The sequence below is a fragment of the Salmo salar genome, chromosome ssa15 (assembly GCF_905237065.1).
Source record: "Salmo salar chromosome ssa15, Ssal_v3.1, whole genome shotgun sequence".
Lineage (NCBI taxonomy): Eukaryota > Metazoa > Chordata > Actinopteri > Salmoniformes > Salmonidae > Salmo > Salmo salar.
In genome coordinates this window covers 64,135,636-64,151,277 of record NC_059456.1, presented here as the reverse complement: position 1 = coordinate 64,151,277, position 15,642 = coordinate 64,135,636, and the positions used below count along the sequence as shown (strand labels likewise).

Sequence of the window (15,642 nt, the reverse complement as noted above, 5' to 3'; positions counted from 1 at the left end):
GGCTGATGTTTTGGTCACTTTTGAATGCTGGCGGTGCTTTCACTCTAGTGGTAGCATGAGACGGAGTCTACAACCCACACAAGTGGCTCAGGTAGTGCAGCTCATCCAGGATGGCACATCAATGCGAGCTGTGGCAAGAAGGTTTGCTGTGTCTGTCAGCGTAGTGTCCAGAGCATGGAGGCGCTACCAGGAGACAGGCCAGTACATCAGGAGACGTGGAGGAGGCCGTAGGAGGGCAACAACCCAGCAGCAGGACCGCTACCTCCGCCTTTGTGCAAGGAGGAGCAGGAGAAGCACTGCCAGAGCCCTGCAAAATGACCTCCAGCAGGCCACAAATGTGCATGTGTCTGCTCAAACGGTCAGAAACAGACTCCATGAGGGTGGTATGAGGGCCCGACGTCCACAGGTGGGGGTTGTGCTTACAGCCCAACACCGTGCAGGACGTTTGTCATTTGCCAGAGAACACCAAGATTGGCAAATTCGCCACTGGCGCCCTGTGCTCTTCACAGATGAAAGCAGGTTCACACTGAGCACGTGACAGACGTGACAGAGTCTGGAGACGCCGTGGAGAACGTTCTGCTGCCTGCAACATCCTCCAGCATGACCGGTTTGGCGGTGGGTCAGTCATGGTGTGGGGTGGCATTTCTTTGGGGGGCCGCACAGCCCTCCATGTGCTCGCCAGAGGTAGCCTGACTGCCATTAGGTACCGAGATGAGATCCTCAGACCCCTTGTGAGACCATAAGCTGGTGCGGTTGGCCCTGGGTTCCTCCTAATGCAAGACAATGCTAGACCTCATGTGGCTGGAGTGTGTCAGCAGTTCCTGCAAGAGGAAGGCATTGATGCTATGGACTGGCCCGCCCGTTCCCCAGACCTGAATCCAATTGAGCACCTCTGGGACATCATGTCTCGCTCCATCCACCAACGCCACGTTGCACCACAGACTGTCCAGGAGTTGGCGGATGCTTTAGTCCAGGTCTAGGAGGAGATCCCTCAGGAGACCATCCGCCACCTCATCAGGAGCCTGCCCAGGCGTTGTAGGGAGGTCATACAGGCACGTGGAGGCCACACACACTACTGAGCCTCATTTTGACTTGTTTTAAGGACATTACATCAAAGTTGGATCAGCCTGTAGTGTGGTTTTCCACTTTAATTTTGAATGTGACTCCAAATCCAGACTTCCATAGGTTGATAAATTGGATTTCCATTGATTATTTTCGTGTGATTTTGTTGTCAGCACATTCAACTATGTAAAGAAAAAAGTATTTAATAAGATTATTTCTTTCATTCAGATCTAGGATGTGTTGTTTAAGTGTTCCCTTTATTTTTTTCAGCAGTATATATGCAACAATTTTCCACCAACAGGTTTCTGTGCCAAAGAACCACGCAACCAATAAGAAACGCATAACTGCATACCAATTACTGACATCGAGCGCTTATCATCATTGTGGTGTTGAAAACGCAAACTATCCCTCCCTACTCAGTATCGAATGCCTGGCTTGACAATCTACAAATGTCATTAAACTATTTGGTGGTTAGTAACGGATGTCTCTTTCCATTCTTCAAATGGCCGGGGCACAGTTTGGATGCTGGAATTATATTCGAGTGGAACGGATGAATGTGCGCCGGTAGCCTACAAGAGACTTTTGAAGTAGTCTAATCGGATCATTTGTGACTGGTTATGTTCATGCCACACATAAAAGGTAACACATTTTAAAGTTAATTGACAAATATTTAGGCTATATTGAAGCGTTAGGTTCTAGGTCATAAATAGTGACTCGGATCGGAAAGGAGGCAAAACGTGTGTTAAGCTTTCCTAAATAACTGGGCCTGCTGGGAGCATAGGCCTATGTGGCTAGACTATAGAGGATGACTTGGGAAAATGATGATTGGCAACAAACAGCGCATCAGAAGTAAAAATACAGCCAGACTGTCCTGTGCCTTTCTAGACCTTAAAATCAAGAGCAGACCTACAACTGATCCAAATGGAATGAAACATTCAAATAACAGCGTTTTTACAACATTATTCAAATGACATTTTCACTGCTGTTTACAGCCTAGAGTGCAATTGTACTGACTTTAAAACAATAATGCAAATATTCATTGCATTGTGGTACTGTAGGCTAGTCTAGGTAGGAAATTGTGTTGTCCTTAAGGCCATACTAATTGTATTAACTGTATAACTGATTTATTTTGTTGAAAAGTGAGGTGAGCCACCAAAGAATATTTTGAAAAATCATCATTAAAAAAATACAAGTTGCACTGCTTGTAATAATACTAAACAACCTTTTTACAACACGTAGCAACCTCACCAAGATATTTTAGCCTTTTGGTATTGTAGCAAACGGTGGGGCAGGGAATACAACTCGGGTCACTGGTGTGAAAGACAAACAAATCTACATAGTGGCAATAGGGGTAATCCGCTTGCTGGGAATTGGAACGTGGCTCATATAGCGAGGTTTGCTTCACTGCCCCCATACTTGAAGGCATGTCCTGTGCTTCAACTACTCAGCCCACCTAGCACATCCAAGCTGTGAGTGCCTTTGAACGGGGTATGGTAATAGGTGCCAGGCTCACCGGTTTGTGTCAAGAACTGCAACGATACTGGGTTTTTCACTCTCTAGAGTTTCCCGTGTGTATCAAGAATGGTCCACCACCTAAAGGACAACCAGCCAACTTACATAACTGTGGGAAGAATTGGAGTCAATATGGGCCAGCATCCCTCTGGGACGCTTTTGACACCTTGTAGAGTTCATGTCACGATGAATTATGGCTGTTCTGAGGGCAAAAGTTGGTGCAACTCAATATTGGGAAGGTGTTCCTAATGTTTTGTACTCTGTGTATATATTACCTTTAGAAATGTTTACTTCAGGCTGACTTCTAGCATCTATAGTGGGCTCCTGAGTGGTGCAGTGGTCTAAGACACTGCATCTCAATGCTAGAGGCATCACTACAGACACCTGGTTCGAATTCAATCATCCGTCCGTGATTGGGAGTCCCATAGGGCGGCGCACAACAGGCCCAGCGTCGTCCGGTTTGGCCTGGGTAGGCCGTCATTGTAAATAAGAATTTGTTCTTAACTGACTTGCCTAGTTAAAAGGTTCAATTAAAAATAAAATCTATTGAGTTGTCCCATTAATGTAATGTCCAAATCAACTTAAAGTACATTATATGTACAAAAGTATGTGGACAGTGGATTCTGCTATTTCAGCCACACCCGTTGCTGACAGGTGTATAAAATTGAGCACACAGCCATGTAATCTCCATAGTCAAACGTTGACATTAGAATAGCCTTACTGAAGAGCTCAGTGACTTTCAACGTGGCACTGTAATAGGATGCCAACAAGTCAGTTTGCCAAATTTCTGCCCTGGTCAACTGTAAGTGCTGTTATTGTGATGTGGAAACATCAAGGAGCAACAACGGCTCAGCCCATTCTGGTAGGTCCCAGAATGGGGTCGCTGAGTACTGAAGCGTGTCCAACGCTCACTACCGCATTCCAAACTGCCTCAACGTCAGTACAAGAACTGTTTGTCGGGAGCTTCATGAAATCGGTTTCCATGGCCGAGCAGCCGCACACAAGCTTAAGATCACCATGCGCAATGCCAACATCGGACTCTGGAGCAGTGGAAACGTGTTCTCTGGAGTGAGGCTCCTTAGTCTAAACTAGGCTAGCTAGCCCCTTTGACTGCAGCACGTTCTGTTAAGAATAACAAAGCGACTTAATGCTATGCATACTAAACAAGAGAGCTACCCAGCAACTCCACTGTGGGGAGGCAGCCTCGGCGAGTTAGCTAACCTGGTTAGCACACTATGCAGAACTTGTTAGCTAACCTGTTCTCGAAAGTCTACATTAGACCGGATCACTGAGGTGTGACCGAACCCTTCATCGTCAAGTCTGGGATGCGATGCAAGCGGTGCTTGACCGAGTTGGTTCGGCTATGCAGACAATAGAGGCATGGCGGTGCCACTCAGTCCTAGACATACCAAGAATCTTATGAAACCAGCTTACAGACGGTATTACAGACAGTTATGAAAACTTACGTGCCTAAGCAGCATGCAGCATGCCTAAGCGTGAACGTGTGGAGGCATGAGGATTGCAGATGTGGCCTGGGCGATAAATTGCTATGTCTGTACTGAGAGATGCCTAAGACAACGTTACAGGGAGACAGGAAGGACAGCTGATCGTCCTCGCAGTGGCAGACCACGTGTAACAACACCTGCACAGGATCGGGACATCCGAACATCATACCTGTGAGACACGTACAGGATGACAACAGCAACTGCCCGAGGAGTTACACCAGGAATGCACAATCCCTCCATCAGTGCTCACACTGTCTGCAATAGGCTGAAAGAGGCTGGACTGAGGGCTTGTAGGCCTGTTGTAAGGCAGGTCCTCACCAGACATCACCGGCAACAACATCGCCTATGGGCACAAACCCAACGTCGCTGGACCAGACAGGACTGGCAAAAAGTGCTCTTCATTGACGAGTCGCAGTTTTGTCTCACCAGGGGTGATGGTCAGATTCGCGTTGATCGTAGAAGGAATGAGCATTACACCGACGCGTGTTCTCTGGAGCGGGATCGATTTGGAGGTGGAGGGTCCGTCATGGTCTGGGGCGGTGTGTCACAGCATCATTGGACTGAGCTTGTTGTCATTGCAGGCAATCTCAATGCTGTGCGTTACAGGGAAGATATCCTCCTCCCTCATGTGGTACCCTTCCTGCGGGCTCACCCTGACATGACCATCCAGCATGACAATGTCACCAGCCATACTGCTCGTTCTGTGCGTGATTTACTGCAAGACAGGAATGTCAGTGTTCTGCCATGGCCAGCGAAGAGCCCGGATCTCAATCCCATTGTGCACGTCTGGGACCTGTTGGATCGGAGGGTGAGGGCTAGGGCCATTCCCCCCCAGAATTGTCTGGGAACTTGCAGGTGCCTTGGTGGAATAGTGGGGTAACATCTCATAGCAAAAACTAGCAAATCTGGTGCAGTCCAAGAGGAGGAGATGCACTGCGGTACTTAATGCAGCTGGTGGCCACACCAGATACTGACTGCTACTTTTGATTTTGACCCCCCCTTTGTTCAGGGACACATTATTCCATTTCTGTTAGTAACATTTGTTCAGTTTATGTCTCAGTTGTTGAATATTGTTATGTTCATACAAATATTTACACATGTTAAGTTTGCTGAAAATAAACGCAGTTGACAGTGAGAGGACATTTCTTTTTTTGCTGAGTTTATGTGCAGGCTAAGGTGTTGGAGTGTAACCATGTTGGCCATATTGGATTCAGAATAAAATTGATTCTTCACCCACAATCTTTATAGGCATGATTGTTGTTCACAGTTCCGAAAAACATGCCTAATTTACAAATTGTCATATTTACAGATGATTTAACCTCCATCAAATGCTAGAATGGAAGCCATATTTGATTTTGGACACCATATTGAGTCAAGCTATAACGAATCTGTGAATGCCCCATTGATTTCATGAAAAACTCCACCCCAAAACAATATTTTGGTATGTTTTGCTTATCAATCAAGTTTCCAAGATATACAACATTCAAATTACATAAATACTGCCAGTATGATTCATGATTCAAAACACAGCATAATATGATGCAAAATTAATCATACCGGCTGAATTCATGTATTTTGAAAGTTATATATCTTGAAAACTTGATTGCTGACATGCAAAACATGTGGGACTTTATTAACAATGGACTAATGAAACAAATACCAAAATGTTTGTTTATGGGTGAAATGTTCTTTTAATTGCAAGACTAGGGGATACAAAATCCTTAAGTAACCTTAGAAATTACATTTTTGGGAGTCTGTCTGAGCCCACTTTTTTTCGTTACAGCACAATTACAATAGACAAAACAAAGGTGTAAGTGTATGCATTTTTGTCAGGAAAAAAATTCATTTTACATTCATCATAAATATTCATAGTTGATATTTCCACCTATTGTATCTGTGTTTACAAGTCTATATTTTCAAGATTAATGAAGATATCCTTATGCTGCTTGTTTATGTATCCATGTACTTGAAGTCAGAAGTTTACATACACCTCAGCCAAATACATTTAAACTCAATTTTTCACAATTCCTGACATTTAATCCTAGTAAAAATTCCCTGTCTTAGGTCAGTTAGGATCACCATTTTATTTTAAGAATGTGAAATGTCAGAATAATAGTAGAGAGAATGATTTATTTCAGCTTTTATTTCTTTCATCACATTCCCAGTGGGTCAGAAGTTTACATTCACTCAATTAGTATTTGGTAGCATTTCCTTTAAATTGTTTAACGTGGGTCAAAATGTTTCAGGTAGCCTTCCACAAGCTTCCCACAATAAGTTGGGTGAATTTTGGCTCATTCCTCCTGACAGAGCTGGAGTAACTGAGTCAGGTTTGTAGGCCTCCTTGCTCACACACGCTTTTTCAGTTCTGCCCACACATTTTCTATAGGATTGAGGTCAGGGCTTTGTGATGGCCACTCCAATACCTTGACTTTGTTGTCCTTAAGCCATTTTGCCACAACTTTGGAAGTATGCTTGTGGTCATTGTCCATTTGGAAGACCCATTTGCGACCAAGCTTTAACTTCCTGACTGATGTTTTGTGTTGCTTCAATATATCCACATAATTTTCCTTCCATATGATACCATATATTTTGTAAAGTGCACCAGTCCCTCCTGCAGCAAAGCAACCCCACAACACGGTTGGGATGGGGCCCTTCGGCTTGCAAGCCTCCCCCTTTTTCCTCCAAACATAACGATGGTCATTATGGCCAAACAGTTCTATTTTTGTTTCATCAGACCAGAGGACATTTCTCCAAAAACTACGATCTTTGCCCCCATGTGCAGTTGCAAACCGTAGTCTGGCTTTTTTATGGCAGTTTTGGAGCAGTGGCTTCTTCCTTGCTCATCGGCCTTTCAGGTTATGTTGATACGGGACTCGTTTTACTGTGAATATAGTTACTTTTGTACCTGTTTCCTCCAGCATCTTCACAAGGTCCATTGCTGTTGTTCTGGGATTGATTTGCACTTTTCGCACCAAAGTACGCTCATCTCTAGGAGACAGAACGTGTCTTCTTCCTGAGCTGTATGGTCTGCATCGTCCCATGGTGTTTATACTAGCGTACTATTGTTTGTACAGATGAATGTGGTATCTTGAGGTGTTTGGAAATTGCTTCCAAGAATGAACCAGACTTGTGGAGGTCTACAATTTTTTTCCCCGAGGTCTTGGCTGATTTCTTTTGATTTTCCCATGATGTCAAGCAAAGAGGTGCTGAGTTTGAAGGTAGGCCATGAAATACATCCACAGGTACACCTCCAATTGACTCAAATTATGTCAATTAGCCTATCAGAAGCTTCTAAAGACATGACATCATTTTCTGGAATGTTCAAGCTGTTTAAAGGCACAGTCAACTTAGTGTATGTAAACTTCTGACCCACTGGAATTGTGATACAGTGAATTATAAGTTAATGAATCTGTCTGTAAACAATTGTTGTAAAAATACTTGTGTCATGCACAAAGTAGATGTCCTAACCGGCTTGCCAAAAGTATAGTTTGTTAACAAGAAATTTGTGGAGTGGTTGAAAAATGAGTTTTAATGACTCCAAACTAAGTATGTAAACTTCCAACTTAAAGTGTATGTATGTATGTATGTATGTATGTATGTATGTATGTATGTATGTATGTATGTATGTAGGGCAGACAGGTAACTACTTGTATTCCAAATTTGAGCAATTTCAGAGCTTGCGATATTGGCATCACTACTCTGGACGGATCTGACTTAGAATATGTGGACAACTACAAATACCTAGGTGTCTGGTTAGACTGTAAACTCTCCTTCCAGACTCACATTAAGTATCTCCAATCCAAAATTAAATCTAGAATCGGCTTCCTATTTCGCAACAAAGCATCCTTCACTCATGCTGCCAAACATACCCTCGTAAAACTGACCATCCTACCAATCCTCGACTTCGATGTAATTTATAAAATTGTAATTACTTCGCCACCATGGCCTATTTATTGCCTTACCTCATTTGCACACACTGTATATATACTTTTTTTCTACTGTATGTTTGTTTATTCCATGTGTAACTTTGTGTTGTTGTATGTGTCAATCTGCTGTGCTTTATCTTGGCCAGGTCGCAGTTGTAAATGTGAACTTGTTCTCAACTAGCCTACCTGGTTAAATAAAAGTGAAATATTTTTAAAATTGGGTTACATGAGGTTATGTTGCCCACCCCCCTCCAGCCAGGTATTATTCTGCACTTTTTTAGTTAAATGGGTGTGTCTCAATAGCTATCAATTTAACCACTTTTGCAGTAAAATATTTTTACACAACCATCCATTTCACATATGGGAGAACTTAAGAGATATGGAGAAACATGGTTGTATTTGGTTATACCTTGGGGTAGAGGTATCAACATTTTGGGGGCCTTGCCACTGACCTATGTAGGGACTATTATTGTTTAGTTATATTGTGGCGTTTCAAGCCTACTGGCTTGGCTGAAATAGAACGCCAGTGTCCAATTTGATCTCTTAGAAAATAACTTTCGACGCAATCCTTTACTTTAGTGTATGTTATTAGCTATAAGTCTATAGAGACTTTTTTAATCTATAACATTATTCAAAAGTGTACGTTAGTTGGTGTGCGTTTATCTGGGGGTTTAAAGAGCAGATTCCTGCCAAGGACTTAGTAAAATATGGGACATTAATTGCGACATCTATCAAATGTTTTTCAATAGTGCAGTGGGTGCAATTAATTCTTACTTTTCTTGGGTGATGTTTTCCTTTATAGCGCCTAACGTTGCGTGGCTGTTGCCCTGTTGCAGCAGCCTACATGTAGCCAGGTGCCGCTGGTACTGGTCTTTCAAGCAGGCGTTTTCCGAACACAAGTCGGACACTTGCAGCTCCAGCTCCTCTATCCTAGTCTTGTGCATCTCCAGTAACTCCTGTTGGGTCTCGATAATGTTATTAAGCTCCTTCAGATACTCCGCAGCACTGGTTGGGTTCTCGGTCGGGCTTTCCATCTCGCTCCTACTCCGGTTTCCCCCCCGATCTCAGTTTTCTCGAAGCCCGTTTTCAACCTGCGTTATGGCTACGCGCAGTTAAATTCCAACCCGATGTGCCTTTTTGCGCCTCGCCATTGTTTCCATGTACTGTTTGAAAGAGCGAGAATGAAATGTGCCCAGTGCAAAGCGCGTTCCAACGGCTACAACTAATCTCCGAAAACCACTCCAGTTAGGGAAGAAAACACATTTAACCCTTAAAAGGACGTCGAACTAGCTGTCTCATATCCCTTTAGTTTGCCAATTTATTAGAAACATATACGAGACTATCTGAAATGAATGCCTTGTAGGCTACTGTTCCAAGCCACCGTAAAATGTCTCCTTATCATCCTCTGGTCCACGTTGTACCCGTGACTTTTCGTAAACAGATGGTGGTTGTCAAGTAGGCGGGGTTTTCAAGTTTTAAGAATCTGTTTGGTGCAAAATTGTGGTTTAATAAAGCCCTATTCGCACGGGACTAATATTACTAGAGAACGTTGGTTATGTAGACCCCATAATGTCCGTTATTCCAGAGGACGATTCGGACGGGATTCATTTTTTCCAAACTGCCCCCTGTATTTCTTGCTTTAAATTTTTTTTTATAACGTTTTTATAAATTGACAGTTATAACGGAAGCCTGGAGTTTTTTTTTCTTGGCGTGAAGATATTTCAACAAGTCCAGGCAATAGCAGGGTACACTGATAACTCGAGTTTGCTTCCCAAATTTCTAAACCTGGTATAGTGTCACCATAATATTTGAATTGAGGAAGTGTGTTCATAATCATTAGGATATTTGAGCGATCCGCAGTAGAAGACGTCCTAAATATTATCAGAGGATTTTGGAGTTTGCAAAGAGTTGGTTATTACGTCTGATATTGTAACTCTCCTGCCATGTCAAAATAATGGTAGATTCGGGCGGGACTAAAATTACAGATATTGTGTTTGGTGCTCGTGCACATAATAACATTACCCGACCTCCCCCAGCAAAACTAATCCGGGATTAATCTGGGACTGGATTAGTTTTACTGGGGGAGGATCTGTCATTTTAGTCCCGTCTGAATCTGCCATGTCAGTCATTTTGACATGGCAGGAGAGTAACAATTCCAGATAGAATAACCTACTGTTTTTTGGTAAACTCCAAAGTCCTCTAATACTGGTTCCGTGCGAATCGACATCCCTGTGTTTTGAGATAAATGTCTGAGTTTGACAGGTGTTGCTTCCGGTTTGCGCAAGAAACAATAACTGATTCGATAAATTGAACGAAGTGCTACGCATAGCCTACATATGAAGGGTTAATGTAGTCTATTAACTTTCACAGTGAATGCTTATGTTTATACCTACGTTTTGTGCAAATTAATTGAACTTCACCAAATGCATCATAAAAAAAAAGATTGCGCCTATTTAACGCAACGCTTGCTGTTAATAGATTGCAAAGCGGCATTAAAACTGAGCTATACTTTTGGAAATGACAAATTCACTTTTTCATCCATAGCCATATAAAGTGCAAGTGCACTGCTAGGGTGCCCACAACGGTTAGGGCCTACGTAAAGCTGTCCCAACAGCAGAGTCCTAACAGCAGTCCCAACACCTTACCACTGCTACACCTGGCTATCAGCAGAGCCTTGTCTGGCAGCGAAGCAGTTTATTCAGCCTAATTTACTGCCTTTTAAAAAAGCAACTGATATGGCTGACTTTCTTAAACATTCGGTTTCTACTGAAAATTTAGATGTACAAAACTATGCAATCCCTAATTGCGATTAAGACATTAATGAGCGAGTTAGGACAGAATTTGTTCAGCACTTTTGAAATGTACAGACAGAATTCAGAACATGGCACGTTCTTAGTGTTCTCCCTGTACACCAAGTCAGAACCATAGGATAAATAAAGGGGCCATATAAGCAGACAATGAAAGCTCTTACAATATTCAATGAATACATTTATCTATAACAGGTTACAGGCTACATGTGCACCACCAAGTCCAAATTGTAGGCAAAATTAAGAGAGGAAAAGCAACCAACCAGTGCTCAGCTTATGTGGAATCTCCTTCAAGACTGTTGGGAAAGCATTCCAGGTGAAGCTAGCTGAGAGAATGCTAAGAGTGTGCAAAGCTGTCATCAAGGCAATGGGTGGCTATTTGAAGAATCTCAAAAATAAAATATATTTTGATTTGTTTAGCACTTTTTTGGTTACTACATGATTCTAAATGTGTTATTTCATAGTTGTGATGTCTTCACTATTATTCTACAATGTAGAAAATAGTCAAAAATAAAGAAAATCCATTGAATGAGTAGGTGTTCTAAAACTTTTGCCCAGTAGTGTACATCTCTAACAAATTGTAACAAAAAGTGGAAATAAGGAATAAATATATTCTAGATTTGTGTGACATAGTTTTGTTGTTCCAGGTACATCCCTTTGCATCCAGATTGAAATAATGCCAGGCATCATCAACAGCGAGATCCTTGCATAATGTTGTGATGATATTGCTATTTTGAGGGCTTTGACTCATTCTAGGAGGAAAACGATCAGCAGAGTCATCAGGTGTTTTGTTAAAATCCCCGGAGAGAATTAGAAAAGCAAAAGTATTTGTTGTGTAAATCCTGTGATTTTCTGGTAAATTGGGAAAAAAGGGTCTTATTTTGGAGCATGTGAGTTATGTCCATACACATTACAGATGATGAAAAAAGCATTGGCAAGTTTAACAGTTACTATGATCCATCTCCCATCCTGTGAAGATGTCGATTCTAGAATGTCGCCTTTAAAATTGTGGATAAGTGTCAAAGCACCAGCAGAATGGTTTGATCCATGACAGAAATAGGCCACGTCTCCCCATTGTGACTTCCAAAATTTCAAGTCCCTTTCACATGAATGAGTTTCCTGAAGAAGGACAAAATCTTCTTTACCGCGTTTACAATATAAAATAAGGCTTTCCTTTTCGTAAGGAAAACCCCTAGCATTCAGGCTAACGATATAAAGTGAGTTGAAAACAAACTCCTGCATTAAAAAAGAAAGAAACACAAACTAGACAACAGATGTAGTAATGTGAACAATAAAACAAACAGTAAAGCTTGAGAGGGTTACGCCGACGGAAAACCACGCTCAGTTGAGGTAGCGGTGGTTAACAGTATAACAAATCCCTTTTTTCCCTTTTTTGTTTGGCAAGTGTTCATAAATTGTAGTTTGAATGGTAAATGTACTTGTTTCAGTACAGTAAATGTACTATTGGCAGTACTCACAGTTCAAGTGGGGTTCATGTCATCAGAGTTAACCAGTAATCTTTTTTCCTTCGATGAACATGTATAGGCCCTTGAACCCAGCCTTCTTTCCCTCTTGTCGTGCCTTCTGTATAAATGGCCACAGTTTCTCCCTGGCAGTCTGGTCCTGCGGTATCAGAGCCTCTTTGATGCGAAGCTTCTTCCCGTCCAGAAACTTCTTCCCCTTGGCCATTTTCCAGATGATGTCCCTGTAGTGGTGAAAAGTGAAGCGCAGGATGACATTGCGAGGGGTCCATCAGATCTTCGTTTCCCAAGTCGATGTACCACGTCGATCACGTCTCTTAGCTTGTCTTTGATGCACGGAACGACCTTTCCCAGGATATTGATGACTTTCCCAATGTCCTCTCCCTGTACCTCTCTTACACCTTGGATTTTCAGATTCCACCTGCGAGAGTACTGTTGAAGTTCAGCTACATTCTCACACAGCTTATTATTTTGGGATTGCAGTATCTTCAGTTTGTTCTCTAGGAACTTTATATTTTTCGTGTTCTCGCTCACAACTGTGTGAAGCTGATGGACAGTCTCTGACAAATTATACATTTTCTTTGTTTCTTCAGTAGCCTGCTCTATGATGGACCCTTTGGAGAATGTGGTGTTTTGTTTAGTAGTCAGGGTCTGGATTGCAGACAAAAGTTCAGACATGGAAATGTCCTCAACTTTTTTCTCTGGTGGATTTTTAATTGGGGTCTGATGTAAAGAAGTTGCAAGGATCTCGTCCTGGTCCATCTTGTTCTTTCTCTTGCTTGAGCTCGCAGCATCTTGTGTATCCATGCTTCTCTGGTTCTCGTTGTAGCTAGCTAGCAGGCTTGCGGTCTTCTGTGAGGCTTGGATATTCAGTCCAATTAAAGCTACTGGAGATATAAAGTGATTTGACGTCATCTGAGCCTTCTTGGATGAGCACATCTAATGTAACTCTATGGCAGCACTCAAGGGGCTTGAATTTTCGGGCTCTACCCTTAGATTTGGCAGTGACGTCGTGTCCCCATGAGTGACAGAACACTGAGCCAATCACGGCGCAACTAGAGAACATTACCAACCCCTACGCTCCGTATTTTCCGCTGGCTGTCCCACCACCACAGAAAGCACTGAGTTAGGCTGAAAAACCTGCATTTTGCAACTGCCTTTCTCAAGAAAGGAAAAAAGAGACCATGTTTGTATGGAGGCTTTATTAACTCAATTATTTTTTTTTTTTTTTTTTTACGTTGTTGCAAAAATGTGCCCCACCTGCCCTGCATGATGGGTCACCACTGATTATGATCACACATCCTCAATTCAAATATTATGGCGAAAATATACCAAAGATTGTTTGGTATGGTTTAGAAACTTGGGAACCAAGCTCGAGTTATCAGTGTAGCCTGTTATCATCTTGACTTATATCTTCTCGCCTAGAAAAAAAACCGTCTTGGCATCCATCATGACTGTCAATTTATTGATTTAAAAAAAAGAAATACAGTTTGGAAAAAACGAATCCTGAATTGTCCATTGGAATAACAGACATTCTGGGGCTATAATTACATAACCAACGTTCAGTAAACACTAGTCCTGTGCTAATAGGGCATTAGAGACATATGACGGAGCGGGGGTGGACAGGGGGGACCCCCAATGTTAGAAGCAGGTAAAAGCAGGCAAGTCTCAAATAGCTGCCTGTCCCTTTTAATAGCTGGGCAACGGCACACATTTCAGCAAATAAATGCCTGTTTCAAATAGACACCAGGTCTAAATGAATTGTTTACAAGGTTACCATGAATCACCATGTATTGTTTACGAGGTTTAATGTTTGATTTGTTACATTGAATAATTCAGTAATTCTTCGAAAAAAAATGATGGCATTTTTTCTCTCTGTTGTCAAGAGTGGGCCACTAAACATAATTTTGCTCTCTATTTGCTCATCCCTCGTCTAGAGGGTATATTGCATGTGTTAACTTTGTATACGAGAGAGGCAGCCATGATGATATAAAAAAAACAAAAACATTTTGTTTATTATTACAGCATAATAACTGTATTATCCGTTGAAAATATTACGTTAAGTTTCAAACCATACAGTGTTGGGCCAGTAACCGAAAGTGTGCTGGTTTGAATACCTGAGACGTCAAGATGAAAAAATCTGTCGATGTGTCCTTGAGCAAGGCCCTTAACCCTAATTTAGTGTACTACTATGGCTGACCCTGTAAAACAACACATTTCACTGCACCTATCTGGTGTATGTGACAATAAAAAAAAATCTTAAGTGAGAAAAATACTAGTAAAGAAATCATACAACAGCAGAGAAAGAGTACAAAATGGTTGTTTAATTGAATGTATCCACATTAACAGTCCCACTGGTATTCAGTACAGTATGACTGACCAAGGCCCTAATACATGGCCACTGCATGTAAATTTAACCTTGTAAATTTGCTAATTTGTAAGTTAGTTTTTGTCGGTATCCTTTTCACAAAAGTCACTAGAAATGAGCATTTAAAATATCTTTTTTTATTACGTGCATGCCCCAGACCCACGTAACAAAATGTCCCCATCACCCAATGTCAGTTATTCTTAAGCCTCTGTGATGGAACCTTGTTGTTCAATAGTAAATCCATCTAAAAAGCTTTTACTGGCCATAAATGCCAGTGTAGCACATGAGGATGTGTGAAATGTACTCCTCAGCCTGAAGTGTCGCCACTTGCGCCGCTGACTGGTAAGATGCTTCAGTAGGGTGGTCACGTGGGCTAATAAGGCAATGGTCCTGTGTTTGAGCCTCGGCGTGAGCCGAGTCAGGAGGAAATGGTACTCGCTAAGCAAGGAGCATGACGTCCTTTACATCAGTGTCAATCTATTCACAACGGATCAATTCTGATTGTGTAGTATATTTGAGCCGTCACATGATGAATATCCCCAAAATGCATTCCACAAAAACAGCAACTGTATCACTGGCCTCTGTGCTGATGTGGGGGTGTGGTGGGAATTGCATGTGACAGTGCTTGTATCAGGAAGGACTTATTTGTAATGACTCAGCACATTGGTATGCGTGGCTGCAGGTAGAATCTTTCCACCGAGCCAGTCCCTAAGGGCCTGGAGCAGCACCCTATGCTAAATGACACTGGGAAAGAGAGGGCTGTCCATGGGTGGCGTGACTGGCCTCAAAAGAGGTTATGAGACAGGTGATCATTCTCCGACTTAAATTGATGTGCGTGTGTGTGACTGTGTGTTTGCACAGGTGTGTTGATCTATTCAGATTCATTGACCAACAGGGTATCACATGTATTTACACTGAAATGAGGATTGGCAGTGTTGGCAGTAAACATTAGAAACCTGTTTGGAATCATACTGTGTGTAT

At 42.2% G+C, this 15,642-nt stretch overlaps 1 protein-coding gene across 2 annotated transcripts in view; it reads right to left on the bottom strand.

Annotated features, from left to right (window-relative positions):
- The window catches only part of LOC106571902 (IQ motif and SEC7 domain-containing protein 1), a 191,660-nt gene extending 182,245 nt beyond the window's left edge, over positions 1 to 9,415 (bottom strand). Inside the window, exon 1 of one of the 2 annotated variants that reach the window (XM_014145442.2) lies at positions 8,780 to 9,415. In XM_014145442.2, coding sequence (XP_014000917.1) covers positions 8,780 to 9,039 — 260 coding nt within the window. In that variant the 5' untranslated portion in view covers positions 9,040 to 9,415. The remainder of the gene's footprint in view (positions 1 to 8,779) is intronic. The other variant, XM_014145449.2, reaches the window with a different exon arrangement.
- Positions 9,416 to 15,642: the final 6,227 nt, after the last annotated feature.